Below are 23,710 nucleotides of genomic sequence, written 5' to 3'. Positions count from 1 at the left end.
GGAGGGATCGTGGTGTTCTGTGCCAGCCTAAACAAGGTACCCCCGTAGTCCAATACACCTGGAGAAAACATTTGCTCATCCACTGGGTGAGCAGCTCGTGTTTGGTCCCTGAGCTGAAGGGTGGGGGGAGGGGGGGGGGGCTGGATTTGGGGCAGCAGCAAGAAAACAGCCCGTATTCAGAGACTTCTCAAGCAGTGTGCCCAGGGCCAACGTAATTCTTGCATTATCCTGCTTTGCATTTACAACCTTAATGCATCTTTTTAACTGCGTTAAAAATAGTTTGGGTGCATTTTTCATCCGCATACTGTGCACCATACATTCAGTTAATTAAGCAAGTGCATGGACTTAAATTAGAATAAGGAAGAACGTTTCCTCCTTGTCTTATTCTGTTAAAATTTCCTTGTGCCATCCTCATCCCGTTTATTCTCCCCTTTTAACCCAGCCAGAAGCCACCTCTCTCTCCAGAAAGTCTCCTCTCTGCACTGCCTGCATCCTGGCGTGGCCACGGCTGGCGCGGTGGGAGGATGGAGAGTTGATGCAATCACTTCCCTGAAGGTCCAAGGTTTCTCAGTGCAGACGTGGCCCCTGTTGTGAATCCTTCCACTCCTCAGGGACTGACAAAAACATGATTATTTCACACAGATCCATTCCTAGATAATCTTTTGCATCGAATCGAATGCCTCTGGGAACCCCCAGCCATTTTTCTGGGGCCTGGGTTGGGTTTTCAGGCAGCTCTTCTGTTTTGTTTTGTTTACATATTTTTATACTTGTTTTATGGCATTTGTTAATTAGGGGTAAATTTATTTTGGCAGTATCACTTACCCATCCCCAAGCACTGAGGAGGGGGTGGTTCATGGCAAGCCCTCACCCACAGTCAGGGATATTGCTGGCAGGTGCAATGCCACCAAACTCGGCCCATCCACCAGTGACACGCAGGGACCTCCTTGTTTCTCCTCCCCATGTCCTCATGAGTATGTGGGATGAAGGGGTCAATACAGATCTTCTGTAAGTGATGAGCTTAATGGAGCTGCTGGGCTTTGACCTCCGGCGCTGATGCCCTCAGCCATGTGGTCATGTCTGCCCTGGGGACTGGGGAGACCTCCACGGTGGGACATCTCCATGGTGTGGTGCCTCATGAGCTCCTATTCAGCTGCTTAGTCAGAGCTTGGTGGGAGCAACCTAATTTCAGTCGCTTTAATGTGTCATGTTCCAGTTGTCACGTTCACCCCACACTGACATTAAGGAAATGAAAAACAAACCAATGCTCTGGATGACCTCCTTTTTGCACTGCAACATACCTCATCCAGATGAGTTTTCCTATGGCTTAATTTGCTGTAAAAGGGAATAACCCAAAAAGCAAGCCCCAAATTCTATCCCTAAAGGGAAGATGGGCATCGCTTAGAGATGCAGTTAGCAAAAATCAGATTTCTCGATTTTTCTTTTTGTATTGCAGCAGAGGGGAGGGGATGTTGGTAGGGTGAGACACTGCAATTCATTTGGTGGGGCAGGGGGACCAGGGCAGAGGGTTTGCCTGTCAGTCAGGCATCAGTGGGCCTTACCAGGATAAAAAGCATGTAAGTTTGGTATTTGGCTTCTGGAATTTAAGCAGCAAACACTTAGCCCTGCATAATCCCTTTTAAGGTAGCCCACATGCTTAGCTGGTTTCTTAGCCAGTTCTTGAGGGACAGATTCCTCTTTAAATTGTGATGGGAGGGAGATGTTCCAGTGCCTCTTTCTGCTGTGTAATCTCCTGTAGAGAAGATACAGAAGAACTGAGAAAGATGGAGAGTGGTTCCTACAAAGGATTAAACTCTGTATACAGTGTGCTTCTCGGGCAAGCATGAGCCTGTCCCTGTTGGTGTGATGTCCCCCATTCCCAATGCATCAAAGGGAGGAGGTCTGCAGCACCGAGATACACATTGTTGCAGAGTAATGCAATGGCTTTTAGTCCCTGATGGTCAAAAAGGAGCAGTGTTTCAAAACTAGATGATTATGGTGGTGTAAACTGAGTTCCATGAATGTATTTAGATGGGAGCTGTGTTGCAAGGTGATTTGGCTAGTGAGCACACAAGGGCAAAGCCAGGTAGTGCAGAAGGACACTGGGCACAGTGGTTTGGCTGGTGTAGCTGGGTCCTTCACCACCAGACATTTAAATGGCTCCTAATCGGGTTGCAAGCCAGAAACACTCGGGCTACTCTGACACTCACTCATGGCAGAAGATGGCCCCACCAGGACTGTAGGAGTAGGCGTTTAAATTTGGTCCCTTGGTGGGTGTGCCCATCCACCCAGATATAAAGAAAAATGCCATTTTTCTCCAGTAAGAACAAGTTGTGTGATGCTTGATCTTACTTGGTCAGCTCACTGAAGATGTGGGTGACCTCAGCTCCCCATGTGGTTCTCCTGGCCTTATCTTGGATAAGCTGAGAATGCAGTCTCCTGTGACACTTAGATTGAAGGTGTTTTGGGGGGTCGTGTGCATTTATTCTAAAGCACTGAGTTAATTACAGCGTTGTTTGATGGGGAGTATCTCACACAAGTCACTGGCTGGGATGGCAAGAGCTGCTTTATTACAGCCTCAGGGCTTCTTGACTGTCTGACTGCCAATAAATGAGGGAAACTGGAGCATTCCTCCAGATCTCTCTCTGATCTGTCTTTGCTGTCACTCCAGCCTCTTAACATGCTTTTTAGGTGTGTGGAAAGCTCTGGTGTTGGTAAGCATCCATCTGGTGATTTTTTTTTTGAGTGGACTGGATGTCAAAGGGCAGCCTTTTCCAAGGTGTGGGGAGCAGAACAGCTGTGAGATCTTGCCTCTCACTCTTGCTGCTGTAGGGAGGTGATTTAAAGGGACATCAGGGTCACTGGGACTGCTGGGTGCAGCAGCAGCCTTGCCTGTGCAAGCCCTGTGACTGAGCAGTCACTTGAGTTGTTTCAGGATGTGCGATGTCCAGACATTGCAGGTGGAGTGGGCTTTCAGGTGGAGTTTGCTCAGATACCTGCAGGATTCCTCGTAGAAATCCCATAGGAGCCTCTGTGCAGATCTGTGGTGGGCAGGTCTGCCTTCTGGAAGTGCCCATTTGTCTCTGCTGATGACAGAGAGCCAAAGTTCCCTTGCATACCTTAGGTGAAAGCTAGGTGGGATTAGTCCAGAGGATGAGGAGAGAAGACAGAGCCTGACACAACTGGCAAGCTGAAAACTGGAGTTGAGGCGTCTCCTATCTACTGCCACAGCCTGTAGGAACTGTGAAGTTCAGGGCCAGAGCTACCCTGTGGACACTCTGCCAGGTAGAGTCAAGGTGAGAGATGGGGCTGATCCGCATTGAAATGGAATGACCAGGATCTGAGATCGACATTTACTCAGCAGTGTTTGAGAGATGGCTTTGAGAAAGCAACCTTTAGAGCAAGCCCCAATCAGCTCATGGACCTGCAACCCAAGACCCAGGGGAAATCAGAAGATAATCAAGCCTTATGAACACTGATTGTAGTTCCTAAGGAGCTACAGCTGTGTTTAGGCTCTGGGAGGAAAGTGCCCAGTGGTCAGTATTCATTCAGAGATCCTCCTTGTTTAAAGCCTCCCTGGGGAGGGTGGGACAGGGCAAAGAAACATGAGAAGAGGCAAGGCCAGAGGGACCGACTGGCCATGCTTGGGGTAGAGGGTGACAGCTCTCCATCTGACGACCACAGCAGTCCGTCGTGGCTGGCACTCGGTTTCTTCAGGACAAGATTGAAAGAGGCCGAGATTTTTGCCTTCCGGAGGGTCTTTCCCAGGGATTCCCAAACACCTCATTTGTAAACAGACCCCGATCTGCCTGGGAGTCCTGCCTGCTCGCTGAGAGCTCTGCCAGCCCGGGGAGGTGACAGCGTGGAAGCAAAGCATGGCTGGGGCCAGAGCTGAGCTGCTGTCACACGCTGCAGCGGATGAGCACAGCAGGGCAGGCAATCCTAATGCAGCTTCCACAGCTACGCTGTCACTCGCTATAAAGTTATTAGGACACCCTGGGAAAAAAAATAAAGAAATCCCTAGCAGAAATCCTGACTCAAAGGTGACTCACGTACACCTCTTCCCCTTCGCTTGTGTGAATGCGGGCGCTGGTGTCTGGGTACCTGCTGTGGGAGTTTGTTGCAACTTTGGTTTGATATGGTGGGGAAAACTAGTAAGCGGTGAAAAACTTCAGTCAAATAATAGCTAAAATAAATACCAAGGGGAAAACGATGCTCCATTAATATTACAGCAGTGTGCAAGCACCCCTGATGGAAATAGAAGTCTACAAGCTTCTGTTCTGTGCATCGAGCCTACAAGAGCCAGTCCCTGCTGCAAGGACTCATCTTGAACAGACAAGGCAGATGAAAGGTGTACAGCAGTTGTTGGGGGACTGCTGGTACATGTTAGCTTTCCTCTGCTTTCTTTTTTAACAGTGTTTGCCCGGCTTCTTATTTGCTTTTGGATGGTTGGGTTGATTTCTGTTCGTGCTCCTTGGGTTTGCAAAGGGACGTGGGGGTGAGCAGATTGTCAGAGACGTGGCTCAGCCTGTCTTAGTGGGAAATGCCATCATCTGAGGACCCCAGCAGGGCTAACGCTGGGCTGGGAGGGTGGAGGCACATCTGCCCTGGCGTGTGGATCACCCATCCCGGGCCAGGCAGTTTGGTGTGATCTTGCTGTCCATTACAAATACGGCGCGTAGAGGGCTGTGAATTGGGCTTATCGGATTTCTCACTGTTCGAGTGTTAGATGTGGCAGTGAAATGACAGCGCTGGGAGAGTTTCTCCTGCATGTTTATGGGCTTTTGCACAACTCGGAGTCTCGAAGTGGCCATTAATTGAGTTTATGCTTGCTCGGAGGTTCGTTACCTGATCTGAAGAACGTAATAAGGGATGTAAGAGCACTCCATCTTTCACTCAAGAGGAGAGCCAAGGAGTTAAATATCTGTATATTACAGCTGGACAAACCAGGGAGTGAGGCCGTGTTGCCTCCTGCCACTTCAAGCCATATGGTGGTTAAGCCTGAGTGCCTCCAGGAGGGGCAGGGGAAGACCAAGCCTCTCCTCCATAGCAAGGGCTCCTCGTTGCTCTCGAAGCAGGCAGACTGCACGAAGGGCTTAGGCTGGTGTGGCCATTGCTTCAACGTTGGACGCTGGTTTAAGTCTGTGGTTATTCATCCTTCCTCTTCCTCTGTGTCTGGCCAGGCTGGAAATGCCAGGTCTTGTCCAGCTAACCTCTCATCGGCCATTCCTACAAGTTTCCTGGGGTTTATTAGCAATAATTTGTGCTTTGAGGACTAGTGAGATTCCTGAGTCATCTCCTTAGGCAGGGAGCTATTTATTTCGGTGTGTGTTACACTCCCTGGGAGTGGGTGTCTCTCTTCCGCTTTTGGATGCTGCCCTGACTCTATATAAAGACTCCAGGCTTGAATGAGCAGCAAAACCAACCCTCAAACTGGCTCCATCGGTTGGAAGCTTCGTGCTGCTGATCCGATCTCTCCAGGCTGAAGGATCTTGGCCGTTTGGAGCATGGGTAGGAGTTTGCATGGTATATTTATCCATCTCAGAGTTGCATAGCTGCTAGGAGAGCTCGTAGGGACACAGCATACTGCATGTCCATGTCCAGGAGCAAGTGTTGCTCTACAGTGGCTGATGACCAAGGGGGAGGCATGATTCGCACCTCCTTTTCTCCTCTGAGATTGATTTGCTGATGCTGTTGGGTTTTCGGTCGGTGGGATTTTTCTTGTTTAGGGGAGATGAGGTATTTCCGAGTGGCTGTAATTCTCTGTTGGTATTAGAGCCAGGGACTAGAGGTGCTGTAGGCAAATGCAGGCAGGCTCCTCTGAGACATCCCCAGTGTGGGAACTGCCAGGTTTGGAGGAATTTCACTGCATCATTTCTCCTGGGATGGCCTTTTTCAGACACATCCCGTGCTTGCTTGGTGGCCATGCAGAAAACTGCCTCAGTGCATGTGAACTCGGGAGTTTGGGGGTGCAAGGAGAGCCCCTCATGTAACAGCTGTCTGGGGAGCTGCAAAGAAGCCAGCATGCCAATGGCAATGTTCATCCAAAAGCTGACTTCACACCCAATTAAGCATCACGCTGAGCCAGAGGGACAAGTCCTCATGTCATTATGTCTTGAACTAAATTGCTGGCACTTCATGAGGGCTCTGTCTCCGTGGCCTGAGGGACCGACGCATTTAATCCGTATCAGCACTAAAGAAACTTTGTTAATGCGACCTCGTGGTTTGGTCCTCGTGGCTACTGGATGCTCATCGCTGTGGTGGTCTTTCTTAGTTATGGCTATTCCTGTAAGGAAGGAAAGAGACCTAGAGAAAAGGTGAATTTTCTGAGTAATTTGTAAGGCCTGACATGCGGTCACAGAATTTTGCACTGAATTTTTCTTCTTTTCCACATTTTTCCCTTTAACATCTAGATGTTTTTAATGCTGCTCTTATTTACCAGCTTCTCTCTTACTGTACCAGCTAATGAGGAGTAGGAAGAATTTCTGCATTGACCTTTTGCTGCTGCTGCTGTTTTTCTTTTCTGCAACAGAAATCAGATATAATTTGAAACCTTCTCTGAGTTGCCCCTCCAGGCCCTGAGCCTGCGCTCCCCCTGATGCGTGTTTGTGGGTGGTGGGAGCATCTCGAGTCGTGCTAAAATGCACGGAGCGAGCTGCTGAGGCTTCGTCTGAATCAGTGGATTTCACATCTGAGCCCAGGATAAATAAACCAAGTTTCAGACCTACATTGTGTTTAAGCTGGCGATGGATTAACCTGCCGTAGTATGGGGGGAACGATTTGAGGTTGTGAGTATAGGAAAGGTAATGGAAGTGCCTGAATAAGCCAAGTGAATGGGACTCTAAAGATGTCTCTATCCTGCAGTTTCTACCAGGGGATGGGGATGTAGACACCTACGAGTAGGTAAGACGTATCGCAGCCTCAGGTCTCCACCCTGTGCTTTGGAACAGCCAAATCCGGGAGACCTCCTAGTAGACAGCACTTGACGTTGCCTGGGCTTGACCCATCTGTATGCAAGAACTTAAGTACCTGAGGAGCACCTCTGTTGACTTTGCTGTTCCTGCTGCCCCTCTTAGCAAATGCTCTGCAGAGCAAATAAGCCTGCCCTGGGTGTGGGCTTGGTGTAGAGCACCTGCCCCAGTTCCCTGCAGAGAAACGGGCTGAACCTCCAAAACGAATTCCAGTCCTACCTAGCCCTGCTCTTCTGGCCCTTCTCCACATGGGAGCAGATGGCTATTAAAAACCCCAGAGAAATTCATTAAGCTAATGGATTGCCAGCCCCCATCTGTGGCTGGGGAGGCCTCTCTACCCTGCAGCCACATCCCTGTGGGATGTGAGTTGGGAAGAGCAGCCGGAGCCAAGCCCGACCCCGTGATGGCATTCCCTGCTGGCTGCAGCGGCCGGTGGGATGTGCACCCCAGGTGTGAAACACCGGGGCTGGCAGAGCAGCCCAGGCAGGTAGCACAGACCTGGTGGGGTGGCTTGCTTATTTTTCATTTGCTAAAAAGCACAGCAGAGATTAAATAAAGATTAATTAAATGGGTTTTTTTGCCCCTCCCTCCTGCTTCCTCTTGGTCTTTGCTATTTCTGGGGAAGACTGAAAAAATGTGCTAGAGGGGGAGCTAAACTCTGCGCATCCTTTCATGAATGCAGCGTACAGCCCCCATGGGACTGCGCGGAAAGGCTCTGTAATTACGGGGAATGTCCTGCGAGGCCGGGTTACACAACCAGGACAGAGCGCTGCTCCTGCTTCCGCTCAGCAGCAGGCTGGTGATGCTGTGACTCGAAATACTACCTGGCCGTTATCCATTCATTGCTTTTTATCACTGTCGGTGTCCTCAACGCACAGCACAGACCACTCGCGAGGCTCCGAGCCAAGAGGGAGGTAGGAAGGAGCGCGCAGGATCGTAAAAGGGCTATTTGATATTTGCAGTGCCTGATGACATAATTCCCCCAGAGCCCGAGCAGATCTTGGAGCCGGCTGATGAGTCGCCGGGGAGATCTTGCTACGATGCCACCCAGTGAAGGTGACTCCTTCCCAGCTCTGGCAGGAGCAGGATGCCCTGATGGAGAGCTCGTGCTGTGGTGTCTGCTCGTCAGCTCCGCACCGGCTGCTGCCACCTGGGTTAGAAGCCGAATTAGCAGCTAGGAAAAGGGATTTAGGGCCATAGCAACTGCCTGGAGATGTCATATAGGGGAGGACTAGCACCTTGGCTGCGGTGCTGGGCATGCCCTGGTGTCCTGTGCTGGAGGACGTTGCTCGTGCATGCTCCTGGGTGGCTTTGTGCTGTCACTTCAGGTGCTGTTGTTGGCCCTTGGTTACTGATGCGCTTTGCAGTGGTTTTGTGCCAGGTTTTATTCTACTCTGGAATGATTTCTTGATTGCTGAGGGCCACGGGCATGTCTTGAGCTACGTGTGGGCTGAACCTCAGCTGTGCCCCCGTGTGCTGGGGGGAATCATTGTCCCCATGTTCCAGTCTGGGAGCTGAGGTAAGGAGGAATTTGGCGACGTGGGATGCCCGCGGCATAATCCAGCATCGCTGCTCCCCGTGCTGTAAGCCTGGCCTCGCCCTCCTCCAGCAGTAATCACCATTTCCCATGCACACAAGGAGACTTCACATGCACCCTTGTCTCGTCAGGCCTTCCTCGGCTTTCAGTTATTAAATATTATCTCTGATCTTCGTCATAAAGGTTGTTAGAGCACAGCTATTTATCAGAATAGAAAATACTCTGTTTCCATACTTTAGCAGTTGGCTTCATCTGCTCGGGGGATTTACAATAAATGAGAAGAATTTAAAAAAAAAAGTTGTGAGAGGCTGAAGTTGGAAGTAAACACAGAGAAATGATGTCTTTGCCAGAAGATGTCCGGTTTTCTGTCCCAGTACCCATGTGGTCACTGGTCTGTATCTTCTGTGTAAAACAATCACATGCAAATTCATGAGCATTAATAGGCTGGAGAGTGTGTGCTGCCGTCAGTCCCACGATGCCGCATTACAGATGGTGCTCTGGGGGTGCCCCTTCCCGCACCCCCATGGTCGTCTCCTCCGTCAGCCAGGAGAGACCCTAGCGAACTGACCTGGCCGCCTTTCTGGGCAATGACTGCACCTTCAGCTCAGAGGGAGCGAGGAGAAGGTGCAGAAGCAGAGAATTGGACCCGGGGCCAGCTGCAGACCCCCGCCAGCTGCAGACCCCAGCCAGCTGCGGAGCTCGGTGGTGAGTTTATCGTTGTTTCTGCGAGCCTGGAGCCCCGGCTGCAGTTTGCTGTCGTTTCCAAGGTTGGATTTTTGCTCTCTACTTTTAAGAAATCAGGTGGTACCTGCTGCTTTGCAAGGGGCTGGATCTGAGCAGCAGTAACCCAGGCCAAGGTCCTGCTGTTGGTTGTTCTCTTGCTCTGGAAGCCCCTTGCCCCACAGCAGGGCACGTCCGTGCCCAGCCAGGCAGTGCCTGCACTGTGCACCCGCAGCATCCCTGAGCTGAGCTGCTTGATGTGGCCCAGGCAGGTGATTCCCTGTTTTTCCTAGGGAATAAACCATGGAAACCGGCTACAGAGCAAGCTGGAAATTGGAAGCAGGGTCACAGTGCTGTCAGCTTGGGTCTGATTTCCTCAGACCTGGTGGGAGAGGCACCGTCCCCTCCTCCAGCTCCTGAGTTAAGCCGTGACAGCTCTCCCAGGCAGCAGTATGCCACAACGCTGCCGGGCTGGGGGGGCTCGGATCATGCCTGAGAAATGGGGGTTAGAAGCAGGTTTTTGCAAGCCTTTGCCTGCCATTTTAAACAGGAAGGATGTTTCCCTGGCAACGAGATGGATGCTTCCCAGCAGAGCATATGGCTTCCATCGACTTTGATTTACCGGCGTGTTGAAATGGCAGCTAGATAATCTCTCTTCAGCTTTAAGGTGTCCATGCCCTGTGTCCCTGTTAGTTGTGAGCTTTAAAAGACCATGGGTCCAGCCCCTGCGTCGCTGGCCTTGCTCCCAGACCATCCCGGGGCTGGAGCTGGTGGGCTCCCGTGTCAGGGCTGGGTCTGGGGACCTGAGCATCACACGGAGCAAGGAGCTGTGGGGTGGGCAGGAAAACCTTCCCTGCCTCTGCTGCCTTTCACCAGCCAAACAGCTCCTCCTCCTTGGAGAATAGAATCCGCAGCCCTCTATTCCTATTCTCCTCTCTGCTTTAAATCATTTTTAGATGTTTTCCACCTTTCACCACACAATCATCTGCCTCCTGCAGATTGCTATTTATTGTTGTGTTTACTGGCATGGGGAAATGGGAGAGGGAACAAACCTGTCATTTGCTAAGCAGGGGAACTTGGGGGAGTTGTTTTCTGCAAGCTCGTGGCTCTCCCATGAGGCAGCCCCACATGGCAGCCTCCTCCGAGGGGCAAAACCAGGGTGCTCCCCTCTCATTGTTGCCCGTCACTGGGTCTCTGTGCTTTGGAAAATTTGGTGAAAATTGGCCGATGGGTCCAAATATTGGCTAGGGACAGTGGGGCAGCCAGACAGGGCGATTGTACGAGCTTCATTGCCTTAGGAAGTGGGATAGCTGGAGAGGTCCATCCGTGCACCCGAACGGTGCTGGGGCTGGTGCTCAGCTGCCGGTGCCTGGCTGGGTCGTAGCTGTGAGCAGCAGCGAGGGATAGGCACGGGGCTTGGGAACCGGCTGGGTAGGGTGGCCTTAAATGGGATGAAAGCCTGGTGCTGGGCTGCGAATGTCTGCGCTGCAGGGACTGGGCGGACACGCACCACTCCTCCCCTCTCCCACCGATGGAGGATTTTGGGGAGCTATGGATGAGGTGATGCCGCTGCCTTTGCAAATGTCCAGGTGAGCCCAAAAGCCCTGATCTGCACATGCTGGTTCTCACCCCTCAGCCCTGACTGCAATGAGACCCCCACAGCTGCCCAACCTGAAAGGTTCTAAAAAGGAGTCTGCCTTGCAGCTGAGGTTGCCTTTATTTCTGCTGTCAGGACCATCGCTTTCCTCTCCTCTCTGGGCAGGCTGTCCCTCTGCAAAGGGCTCTCGATGATGGGGGGCTGCCCCCCACTCACCCAGCCACACCTGGCCACCCACTTGCTGTGTTTGATGTATGCTGGAGAAGAAGCAAGAGAGAATAGAAGTGATTAATTGCACTTTGGCTGTGGGGATTAATTTATCAGGTGGAAGGAGAGGCTGTGCCCTGGCGGACCTGGTGCTGTCTGTGCAGATGGGGCTGCCCCGCTCCTGTCAGGGCTGGTGTCACGAGCTGGCCGTTCTCTGCCATGAGCAAAGGAGGCACCGACGTGGGTGGTGGCAGGAGGATCCCTCCACCGCTCCTGGGGAGCAGCCTGGCTGCGGCAGAACTGGCTGCAGCTCGGGGAAACCACTGCTGCAGAGGGGAGCTGGACGGAAAGGGACTTTGAAGCTCCTGGAAGACCCAAAATAGTTTGATTAGTGGTGAAGTTAAACGGTGCTTGACTGGCAGCTGTTGCGATGCTTTCCCCTCCCTGCGGCAGAACTGGCTGTTTCAGCAGGTTTTTAGGGCTGAAGAGCGCTGCCTTTTTAAGCCTGAGGTCTCTGGAGATCAGAGTTTGTTTTGCATGCCTTCACCCCGAGCAGCTTCATGGACATGAAAAGAACCGGGGCCGTAGTCTGCTGCCATTGCTGAGGAAGAGCATGCTGTCCTGCTGATACGGGGAAAGGAAGCAGAGCTCCAAAACTGGCCACTGGCCTTTTATTTCACGTTGCTGGACCTAATCCTCTGGTTTTCTGAGTGCCAAACTCGGGTGTCTCAGGGTTCAGACCTGGCTGAGCCGAGGTAGCGCAGTGCCTGTGGCTTTCATGGGGTTATTCCCGATTTGCACCGGTGAGAGCTGGGAAGAGCTGCGGAGTGGGAACGTGGTCCTGCTGATTGTAGCACTCCCGTTATTCCTCTGGGTATGTTTTTTTTTATCCAGCTTGGGGGTCATGGTCTTCTAGGGACTAAAATCAAAAGGCTGTGAACCAGCTCTCCTGCTTCTTGGCTCTGAGCTCCTTCCTAGTCACAAGCTGGGACAAGAGAAGTGAAATTAAACAGATGGCAAAATTACCAACTCCGAGACATATTATATGGGCAGTTTGCAAATACTTCTCTCTTTTTCCCGAAGACTCAATTAAATAAACTGATGAGCAAATGAAATTAGCAGTGCTTTGGTAAGGCTTATGTTTTACGCTTCGGCATTATCTGTTAGCCTCTGGCTCCAAGAAAACACATTCTTGTCTTCTCATTATCGAAGCGCAAAGCTGGGGCTGGACCCAAAATCTCAGCTGTCCTTCTTGGCTGTTAGCTGGGAGGGAGCCTGAGAGCACGGCTCTGGGGTCCGGCCTTTACAGAAGTATAAACCTTGGGCTGAGGCATAGGGAAAAGTGCAATTTTTAAAGTCAACATGAGGATTTTGATCAATTTAGTTGCCTGCGGTGGGTTCAGGATGGTTCATGGGGATGCTGGGAGCTGCCGAGCCTCCGTGTCGGCAGCTCCCTGCGGATGCTCTTGGAGAGGATGCTTGTTTTTGAGGTGCTGTAATTCTTGGTGCCATGAAACTAGCGCAAAGCCAGAGACGGGGAAGCGAAGCCAAAGGAGCTCAGCAAGACAGAGCTTGTCCTTCACGGGTAGGAAACCTCAGGCTCCTGCTGAATCGCTGATTCTGGGACAAACCTTTGAGAAACCGGCTACTATTCCTGTCTGCAGCGGGAACCAGCCCTGCACATTTGGAGACAATCTTCCTATCTGCAATTAGACCAGAGCCTATTTTTGTATACCCCATTCCCTCGAGGAATGTTTAGAGGAGATGCAGCATTACATTTTACAGGGACATCTTGCTTTTAACCCAGTTTTAGAGCTCAGTTAAGTCAGGTCAAGCGACTTGCCCAGGTCAGTCAGAGAAGCTTGACCTCTGCAAGAGGATTTTTTTCTTCCTGCATGCTCCAATCACACAGCATAGCCCTTGGCTTCTTAAATTGCTTTCATTTTTTTTTTTTCTTGAGGTGTTGCGGAAAAGCAGCGCTTTCCCCTTAAGAGGCAGAAAGAACTCAATCTTCATATACAGATAAAGGTTGGATTAGGGAGGCCTGTGTTCCTGTACTCACGAAGAATGATTTCTCAGAGGTAGGGAGGAAGCAGAGGCTCTTTTAGGGGAATACCCTGTGGGATGAAACGGAGGCAGAGCTCAGATTTCAATCTGGAGAATACGGGTATGGCATGAGACAGCAGCTTTCCCTCGCATTAAAATCAATGAACGTGCTCTGAATAAATGCCTACGCAGACGTTTTGAGAATTACTTAAATGTCCGGTATTTTATACTCACAATCTACCTCCCAGTGCACCATAATTACGCCGTGGTCTTTAGGATCCTCTCCTGTGAAGTGTTTCTGCAGCTGCGTGGATGTATTTCTCCCCAGCAAGTTTTTCAAAGACCACCTCAGCCCGGCAGCGCAGAATCGCAGCAGACAGGCTCTGCTGGCAGGCGGACGGGCTTGATTAATACTTTGGGTTTTCCTCCAGACATCTGGCTCCTCTGAGGCTGCGCGCGCGGGGCGAGGAGAACATGCAGGCAAGCATTTCCCAGTGATTCATGTTAGGTGAGGAGCAAGAGGAACATTTGAGCTAGAACCTTGCATGCGGCAATTATTATTAATAAGGCTTTTACTCTGAGTTGAGTAAGTTAAATGATTAGAGCCAGCCTGTGAAACAAACAACCGATTCCTGCAATTCAACCCCTACTTCTGCTGTAGATGTTCAGATCTCCATCTCCGTTCCCCGTCATTTCCAGGTGGCTTTTGGTCTTTGAGGCTTCAGTCCAGGAAAGCTCTTAAGCTCACTGTTGCTTGTAAGTGTGGAAATACATAATGCTTTGCTGGACTAGGGATGAGATATGTCATGCAAAACCCTTTTCTACTCAAATTTCTGCAATTCATGGGTTCAGGTCGGGGCTCTGGGTGCTAGGGCAGATGGTGCCATTTCTGCTCCCTGACTCAGTTATAAGCAAGAGAGAAAGGCTGGAGGAGTTCTTGAAGTGGGAACTGATCTCAAAAATGGGCGATGTTGAAGGAGAAAATATGTGTGAACCCATGTCTTGCCCTTTTTCCAACTGACTAATGTGCTGCCTGAATAGAGGGAAGGCAGGGAAGAGGAGTTTTGTGACTTGTGCCTGTACAGTGAAGCTATGGACACCTATTCCTTTTTCCTTAGTTTGCTGTGATGGATTTGTGAATGCTCCTTATCTGCCTGTAAAGCAGAAAACAACCTTCCCCAAAAACCTGATGCAAGGGAGATCTCATCCCCCTTTACTTCCCTGGGATGTAAATGTGTGGGCGTGTTTCGATAGCTGCAAGGGCAGCCGAAGCCCGGGAGCAGGGCACTGTGCTCAGCCAGCAGCGTTCCCGCGCCCGGGCACGCGCCCGGGGAAGACCTCAGAAAACCTGATCTGCTGGAAAATCACCTCCTGGTTTTGCCACGCTGCTGTCACGCAGCGAGGAGAGCAGGTTTGCTGCATCCATGCGCAGGGGCTGGGGAACGTGTCCTGGGGGCTTGCAGGTGGTGGAGCAATAGGGCTGAATGTGAAAATAAACCCTCTCATTTTCCTTCCCATCCCAGTACTGCCATTATAACAAGGTTTGGGGTCTCCAAGACCTGCTTCTCTGTAGTCTGCTTAGGTCCCTGTATTATTGCCTGCCTCTTGGAGCGTCGCTTAACGCAGCCTTGCTGTCCACACCGCAGCCTCCGCTGGGATGCTGCTTTTGGTCCTCTGGAGATGCTCCATTGCACACCACTGTCTTCAGTGCACTTTATGGCTTTGTACAACCAGGGTGCTTACCAGGGCTGTTCAGCCATCGTCTCAGCGCACCGAGAAGGCACAGGAGCTATTAACATTGTCCCAGAGAGGCCTTTGCTAAAGATTTATTAAAAAGTTTATAAACCGTGAGAAACCCTGCCTTGGAGCCAGCCTGCGTCTTGCCCATAAACAATGTTTTCTACTCGCATGGGAGCCCGGGGATCCTCCAGCCTCCTCCGAGGAGCAAGCTCTGGGCTGGGCTCGGGTGCGAGGATGGAGCTGGGCATGGCTGAACCTGCGGGGAATGAGACACCCTGAGGAGTTATTTTTGGAAAGGAGAGCGTTTCTTAAGGTGCAAGACCAAAAGGTAGGACTCCCTGCTTCTATTTTCGGCTCGGCTGGTGACAGAAGTCGCCTTGGGAGAGCTGATTTTGGCCAAGCCTGAGGGATGCAGGAAGCCGGAGTGAGGCACTGAGGCTCGTGTTCAGCCCTGTAAATGAATAGCTGGGTTGCAAACCGTGGCAGGACTGCCCGCATGAATAAAGATGATGGATGCTACTGGCTAAGAGTAGGTGTAATACTACGATGTCTTTAGCCCTGGAAAAGTCATGGCATTATCAGAGTTTTCTTCTGGTTCACTGGAGAGTTAAGAGGAGCTGTAAATAGTCCTGTTCTGATTACGAGGCGCTCTGAGCGTTGAAAGGCGTTGGATCATCTCTGTTTCTCTTCGGTGTGGAGGTTCTTTCACCTTGGTTTATTGTCCTTTCTGCATTTTCATGGCCTTTGATTTTACATTAAAGTTTTAGATAGTTGAAAGCCAGTGTTTTACAGAGACCACAGCGAATGGGTTGCTGGGATTACAGGTGGATTGCCCGTAAGCATTTTGGTTGTATTTTAGCACAATTATCAGCACCTTGTTTACATCCCCAAAGTAATTTTTAAATGTTTTAAATGTTTTCAGTTGTCTTCCATTGTGCAGCTCTCAAAAGCCTGTAGTAAAATATTCCCTCCTTTCCAGCTTTGCCCTTTCTAATTAAACAAATTGTTAATTCCCTTTCCCAATTCCAGGGAAAGCCAGCAAAGCATGTAACAAGCACAGTGGCTTGTTACAAGCTTGTGCCACCTCCTTGCATTGTATCCATCTCCATCGCATCCAGGAATCCAGCTGCCAATTCTTGGTGCTCCATCAGAGGATGCCCAATGTTTTTGCATGTTGGCAAGTGTTATTTGAATACAAGTATTTCAGGAATAAATTTAAAGGTCTCTTAAAATTCTTGTAAATGGCTGTGTAGATTCCATGAGGGTTTCTTTTGGAAGGCAAATTAGATGATTAACCTGAAAAGATTTATGATGATTCCGTATTATGCTTTTAGTGAGAGGGAGAAAAAAAAAGAGGACATTCTTTCCCGTTTCAAGTAATTTTAAGTATTTTTTTTTTTCCGAGGGGGAGTTTACTATTTTCTCTTTTCATTGCTAACCTAAAGCACAGTGGATATGAAACCTGGATATGCAGATTTTGTTCTGGGATTTATAAACTGTAATAAGAAGCTTGCACGGGTGTTTTAAGTCAACATAACCTTTGGAAGTACAGCCAGGCTTTGGAGAACTTTGGATTTATTAATATTAGCAGCAGGCAGGTTTGCACAACTGAGTCTTGGCTGAGCTTGAAGATCCAAGCAACAGGCGTGGGGGTTCCTGGAGGAGCAGGAGGTGCCGGGTGCCCGTCGTAATGGGTGGTGGGTGAGAAGATGCAGTGATGTGATGTGTCCATCTCCAGTGGCTCCGGGAGACTGGAGCCGGCTTCCTCTGTGCCATCACTCCACAGAGGAGACAGTGGTCCAAACCTGGGTTTGGGAGAGGCTGGTGCTGGCTCCAGCTGCGCCTCGTGTAGGACCCAGCTCCTGTCTGGTCGGGAGGAGGATGTTGTCTTCTCCAAAGCTCTAAGCAGAATTGGCATCTTAAATGTAAAAATCATTAGATGGGACATAATTAACGTTCCTTATTGCACATTAACGTTACCCAGAGTCAGGCTGCAGACATCATTTTCTTTGATTAGATATGTAGCTTTAAAAATTAAATTAATCCCAACCTCTACACTATTTATTGGCCTGTTTCCCTTTCCCTAGCTATCCATTATGATCTGGAGCCCTTGCCTGTGCTGTCTGGGTAGATTAGGTGAAATTAAAGCAGAGTCAGCCTTCCGGTTCCCCGCTGGCCTCTCTCCGTTGGAGCTCAGAGGATTTACACCATCTCTGGTGTGGACATACCTCTCAGCTTTCTTCTTCCACCCCCTGTTCGTAAGGGGTCTACAGATCCTTCAGAGTCTCCCAGGAGCCATACAGACCCCAACCCCCTGAATTCAGTTTCCTTGCAGAAAGGTTTCATTCCTTTAGTCTCTTTTTACAGCCTCCCAGAGGTTCGTGGACCACAAGGTCAAGCAGAGCTGCTGTGCATCGCTGTGGAGCTGTGTTGGGATGCTTGTGCGGCTCAACCTCTGATGAGCCAGTGCCTGCATCCCTTGCTGGTGGGACCGTTCCTCACATCGGGGCTGAACGTCCCCATTGGGACTGAGACAGGGAGAGCTTTTGGTCCATGTGGGGTTTGGCCGTGGAGCTCTCAAGCTTCGTTGAAGAAGCTGGCGCCTTCCCTGTTGCCTCCCATGCTCGGCAGTGCTGTAATTAAAGCTGGCCGTGCAAGCGTGATCTGCATCAGGTCTCCCCGGCAATGAGAGCCCAGGGGAGCACAGAGCCGAAATTACAGCGGCACTGAGCTGGCCCCAGGAGATGAGGGGATGGAGAGGCCAGGGACAAGGCTGCAGCCATGTGCTGGGGAAGAAGCAGCACCCGAGCTGCTCCATCTCGCCCCGCTTGAACACTGCTTGCACAGTCCATCCTTGGGACTTGAAGTGATAAAACGATTTTTTTTCCTTTCTTTTTTTCTACTCTATTGATATATGTCTAGTGACAAATTTAACATACAGGAATCCTCTTTCTCGTGGTGTTTGTCCCTGCCAGAACTCATCATTTGAGCGTGGCGTCATCCTGGATCCGTCTGAGCTGGTCACCTGAGCAAACACAGTGTGCAAGTCCGCGTTGATGTTAGCACTTTGCTTTCAGCACCTCCTCAGGCATTTTACTGTGGTGTTTGGTCACAAAAATCCAACCCACATTCTACAGCTTTAATCAGAAAATCACAGAATCACAGAATAGTAGGGGTTGGAAGGGACCTCTGTGGGTCATCTAGTCCAACCCTCCTGCTGAAGCAGGGTCACCTACAGCAGGCTGCACAGGACCTTGTCCAGGCGGGTCTTGAATATCTCCAGAGAAGGAGACTCCACAGCCTCCCTGGGCAGCCTGGGCCAGGGCTCCGTCACCCTCAGAGGGAAGAAGTTCTTCCTCATGTTCAGACGGAACTTCCTGTGCCTCAGTTTGTGCCCATTGCCCCTTGTCCTGTCACTGGGCACCACTGAAAAGAGCTTGGCCCCGTCCTCCTGACCCCCACCCTTCAGATTTATAAGCATTTCTAAGGTCCCCTCTCAGCCTTCTCTTCTCCAGGCTGAACAAGCCCAGCTCCCTCAGACTCTCCTCGTAGGGGAGATGTTCCAGTCCCCTCATCATCCTTGTAGCCCTCTGCTGGACTCTCTCCAGTAGCTCTTCATCTTTCTTGAACTGGGGAGCCCAGAACTGGACACAGTACTCCAGATGGAGCCTCACCAGTGTAGAGGGGAAGGAGAACCTCCCTCGTCCTGCTGGCCACACTCTTCTTGATGCACCCCAGGTCAAAATGCAGGATTTTCTTTTCCCCCTGATCCCTTTCCATTATCTTTTTTTGTTTTCCTCTTTTCTTTCTTCTTTCATTGATTATTCATTTGTTTCTCACTCCAACATAGGAGTTTGCAGCAAAATCTGGGGCACCCTGGGAGCGGGGCTGCCTGACCCAGTTGCAGCTCCTTCCCCCTGCGGCGTGGGGCTCTTCTTGCCCTGCCACACTGCGGGCAGCAGCAGGGTCCCGTCTCCAGCTCCCCCCGCCTGGCCCAGGCTGCTCAGAGGGAGGGAGGGAGGGAGGGAGGGAGGGATGGATGGATGGATGGATGGATGGATGGATGGATGGATGGATGGATGGATGGATGGATGGATCCCGTTTGGCTGCAGGGCAGGTTGTGGTCGGCTCGTTTACAGCAAGGGTTTTGAAAGACCAACTTGGGGAGAAAAAATTTGAAGTAAGGCACAGAGAAGACATTAAGGGACATCACGAGTGGTATTGCAAGGGATGTTTCCTTACTCTCTTTAGCTTGTTTTAAGTCTCCGGGTACCAGACCTAGTATGAGAAGAGGAAATTTGCAGTGAGAAATCAGGCAATTGTCCTTCTCTGGTCTGCACTGAATTAATCTTGTTGCTGACAAAGCTCAGCCTTTGCTGAGATGGCTCTGAAGGTCCCTTACCTCCAGCAGGCAGGGACGTTTCAGCCTGTGGTTCAAATAAATACTTGCAAATCCACCCGTTTTACTTGTTACTGTGACATTAATGGTCATTGCAAAGCCACAAGCAAGACCCAGTGGTGTGAAACTCCTTTTCTTTATACAACAAAAAGGAACAGCACCCACCAGCTGAACCGTACCTTATAAATATTCAGTATGCAGTTTGTAGGAATGTGAGACAAAGCCAGACAGATGAATTATTTAATGCTTTTAAAGAATGCAGCTTTTAGTTTCTCCTTGCGCTGGCCTACTTTATTGTATCAGTAAATTGATCTTTAGTAAATTCATTTCCCTCCTTTTGTTTGAGCAAGCAGTGGGCATCGTGGGCTGGTGGAAACCTTCTCCGTCCATGAGCAGATGCCAGGACACCTCTGTAGCTGCAGAATCAGGCATGAAGTGTCAGAAGAGGGCTGAGCTCTTGTAATTCATCTCGTGCCTTTTGATTTGCATTAGTACATCCAGCAAAACGAAAAGCGCAGGGCGGGCAGTTTTGGTGGGGACAGCCTGTGGGTGACAGGGTGGTGTGGCACTTCTGAGGCTGCTTTGGGACAGCCCATAGAAGGCGATGTCAATGAGAGCCGGACGCGTACTGTTAGGGGGTTTTCAGAATCTCCTCGATCATTTTTGTGGCAAACAAAAGAGATGGAGTGAGCTGATATCAAAGCTGGGTCCCCCAAGCTCCTGGCAGGATGGGGCTCCTGTGTGTCCCTGCAGGGCTGGGACAGAGACACCAGCCCAGCTCCCTCCCCAGTGGCAGGGTGTCTCTGGCTTCATACTGAAGTGCTAACAGCACCAAGATCATGTCCCTTGGCCTGGATCAAAGCCTGCTGTGTCCCATGTCTGGCCACAGAACAGCCAAAGCACAACCATCCACCTCCCAGTGATGCTACCACAAATCTGAAACGTCGCCAGCCTTTCCAGGCAGTAAGGAGTTAGTCTGGAGTACCCGCCTAAGAAAAGAACATTAAAACCACCCAAAAACGTTCTTCCCTGGCAAGGATGGGAAATGCAGTCCCACTCCTGTGTAAGATTTTGTAGACACAAATGCAGAAGCGGAGCATCCGTGGAGTTTTCTCTGGGTTTGTGTTCAGCCTGTGCTCCTGCTCATCAGCCAGTCTGGTCACCTGATTAATCACATTAATAGATTTCCCTGCTTGTTTGCATGCTTGTTGAAAGCCTGTTGCAGTCAGAGCTGACAGTTCCTTGGGGAAATAATGTCAGAGGTGATCAGGGTCACCAGCTGGGAGAGGAAATGGAGTTGGCAATGGCCAAACTGGGAGCAGTCCAGTGGGTCCATTGACAATCCTTCCGGTCAGTAAAATCAGGGACTCTACTTTCTCTTTTTACGTGGTGTTGTAGCAGCAGCACAGTAAATACTCCTGGAGAAATGTGTCCAAAAATGCTCTCTGGACTACCATGAGGAAGTCTGAAAAATTCCTGTGCTGAAGACTGACATTCTTTTTCTCTCTTTTTTCTTTTATTACTTTTGTGTTATATAGTTTTCTACTAGTTTTCTCCTGCCTGGTGCTGTCTGTCTTTTCGACCATTGATGAGTACCAGAACAGCTCAGAAGGGGCCCTTTACATCCTGGTAAGTGGGGGGCTGCAAATGAAGCCATCAGTGAGGCATTAAAACAAAGTCAAACACACACAAAAAACCTGAGTCTGGGGGTGTTGAACTGGGGCAAGAATTTAAACTGTCGCTTGTGAGAAAAGGAATCCTGGGACCTGCAGGTAAGAAACAGGGAAAATGTGGAAAGGAGAAATCTGTATCTGGAATAAACTAAAAATGTTTTTAAGGATCCTTTAAAACCCTTCTTCATAAACTTTTTCTTTTTCTGCATGTATCTTCACTTGCAAAACACAGTAGCAAGACTGATCCCAACTGAAAAGCAGTTGGATGTCCAACAGCTCCCAGCGTTTAAAGCTGTGGATGTGCTGTGTAGGGAGCCGCCCGTGTAGCTGCCTCCTCTCCCACGCTGTAACATCCCTGCAACTATTTGATCTGACATCAAGCTGCAGAGTTTTGTTCCTCAGATAGCCCGGCATCCCTTGCAATGTGGCTTCTGTCGATGAGGATCCAGCTGAGATGCTGCGTGCACCGCCGCGTCGCGGGGCTGCCACGTTCAGGTGTCTCCTTTCCTTTTGTCTTTCTTCCTCGTCCCCAGTCCCTGCCCTACACCGACATCAAAAGGTGCTGCAGACTAATTGGGGCTTCGTCAGGTTTGATACGTGAGGAAGCCGAGGCAAGGGCCACTTGTGAAGAAACCAGAGGGAAGGGAACGTGCGCAGGGTGTTGGGGTGGCGATGGGAAGAGCTGCGATGCACGGCATCGGTGTGCTCGCCTGGCGTCGAGGGATAGAGGCTCTCCACGCCCCTGCACTGGATAGCCCAGCACACAGAGACAACCCAGTTCAATTTTTTAGGGAAAAAGCTTAAATCCCCTGTGAAGAGTCCTAGGATGGAGTAGCTGGTGATTCCCATCTCTGGTCTGCCCTGAGCTGCTCAGCACTGTCCTAGTCAAGTCCTGGAGACTGATGGTAGGGAGAGAAGCAGTACTCATCAGTCCTATGATGAGAGACACAAACACAATACGAGAAGGTGTTAAACTAGTTCATGGCTACAACGTGCAGTACCTCTCACCACCCCAGGGGAGAGGCGAGGGAAGACACAACAGCAAAGATCTGACAACCTTTCAAGCCTGGGCTCTCCATTTAGTGATGCAGACAGCTCTGTGATACGTTTTCTGGGGTGTGCAGAGTTTAGATTATGGGTTTGTACTTGATTCTGGAGCATGCTCTCCATCACGCTGCTTTCTGGATTAATGGCGTTGTCTCCCTTGCAGGAAATCGTCACCATCGTGGTGTTTGGAGTCGAGTACTTTGTGAGGATCTGGGCGGCCGGCTGCTGCTGCCGATACCGGGGCTGGAGGGGAAGGTTAAAATTTGCCCGCAAGCCTTTCTGCGTCATCGGTAAGACCGGCCTCCCTGCATGGGATTTCCCAAACCAAAACGGCTGTTGCAAGCTCTTGCTTCCATGGTGCTCTGGTTTCTGACATGCATTTTAGGGGTTGATCCTCAGCTGCTCTATGGTCACCTTGAGCAGAGAAAGAGCACAAAGGCCGAAGTCCTAATCCGTGGACATGGTTTTTGTTATTCTGCATGAGGTCCCCCCTGTTTTCTGCAGACCTGGGAGCCATCCCGTTGGGTACTGTAGGCATCGCTGACAGCCACCCACAGCCACAGAAATGGGGTTCAGCTGGGAGAAGCTGGGCGGAGGAGCTGGGATCCTGTTATCCTGTGTCCAACCTCAACACCGAATCGCTCACAAGTCATTGAAACTCTCTGTCTGACTTCCCCTTCCTTGGTGCTGATGAGCTGCCTCACAAGGGAGTTATGAGACTTAATTAATTCTTGTTTGTAAAGTACTCGGCGATCCTCTTGAGAAAGGGGCCATCTGTGCACGCAGTTATTTTTACTGGGATAAGGAGTGGGCAGAGAGGCCGTGCCATTCGCCATGCAGCCTGCTTTCAAATGCCCGGGAGCTGGGAATGGTCATAGGCAGGATTTTAGCTTATTCCACAGAATAGCACTTCTATAAAATTTGCATAGAAAACCAGGGAAGAGGGAGGTTTTCAAGATCCTTGAATCGGAAATATGTAGAGCAAGGCTTTTTTTCCTGGCCTTCCTTTGTCCACAAGCACCCTAGGATTGCTATGGTGGACCTTGAGATTTTCATTCCCGATTTAGATGGGGGAATTCACACCTCTAGACAGCTCTGTGTAACAGGCAGATGCGGCTGATTAAAAAAGGGCATTTATTTTGCAAGGATTTACTGCAGTTTAGCGGTGTTAACACTGAATCATATCAGAATTCGGGCTTTGCAGTATTTAACACATTTTCTATGGGAAGAATGAGCGTGGAGAAGGAAACTAGGATGTTTCCATAAGGGGTGTGGTGGCTCCTTTCATCCAGGTTATGATTTCTGCCGTGTCCTTCCAGCACAAGATACAAGTGACAGAATACCCCTTTCACACGCAGCCTTCTGCTGCCGGTGGCAGCAGGAGTGCCGTCCCATTTGGTCGGGGTTCAGCAGCGTTTCTTCAGCTTTCAATGCCCTCTGTTCACGCAGACATCATGGTGCTGATCGCGTCCATCGCTGTGCTGGCGGCAGGGTCCCAAGGGAACGTCTTTGCCACCTCGGCGCTCAGGAGCTTGCGGTTCCTGCAGATCCTGCGCATGATCCGCATGGACCGGCGGGGCGGCACCTGGAAGCTCCTGGGCTCTGTGGTCTACGCACACAGTAAGGTGAGCAAGCCCCAAGTGAAGATATTGAGTCGCTTTTCGTGTTTCTCCCCACCAGAGACACAACTTTGGTTAGTTCTCCACCCCAAATATCTCCCAGGCCTGGGGTGGTTGGAAAGTCACCATAGAGCAACAGAGTGAGCAATGCAGTCAG

General features: G+C 50.5%; 1 protein-coding gene across 18 annotated transcripts in view; it reads left to right on the top strand.

Moving 5' to 3' along the window:
• KCNQ2 (potassium voltage-gated channel subfamily Q member 2) overlaps positions 1-23,710 on the top strand; it is a 77,953-nt gene that overhangs the window by 4,145 nt on the left and 50,098 nt on the right. For all 18 annotated transcript variants that reach the window (XR_012765778.1, XR_012765777.1, XM_075438425.1 and 15 more), the window contains exons 2-4: positions 20,753-20,843; positions 22,098-22,224; positions 23,384-23,559. Coding sequence is in view for 16 of the 18 variants with exons in the window: in XM_075438425.1 (XP_075294540.1) it covers positions 20,753-20,843; positions 22,098-22,224; positions 23,384-23,559 (394 nt within the window). In the remaining 2 variants the exon portion in view is untranslated. The remainder of the gene's footprint in view (positions 1-20,752; positions 20,844-22,097; positions 22,225-23,383; positions 23,560-23,710) is intronic.

Source organism: Opisthocomus hoazin, chromosome 18 (genome assembly GCF_030867145.1).
Source record: "Opisthocomus hoazin isolate bOpiHoa1 chromosome 18, bOpiHoa1.hap1, whole genome shotgun sequence".
Taxonomy (NCBI): Eukaryota; Metazoa; Chordata; class Aves; order Opisthocomiformes; family Opisthocomidae; genus Opisthocomus; species Opisthocomus hoazin.
The sequence above is the reverse complement of the archived record's forward strand: the minus strand, read 5'-3'. Positions and strand labels throughout refer to the sequence as shown.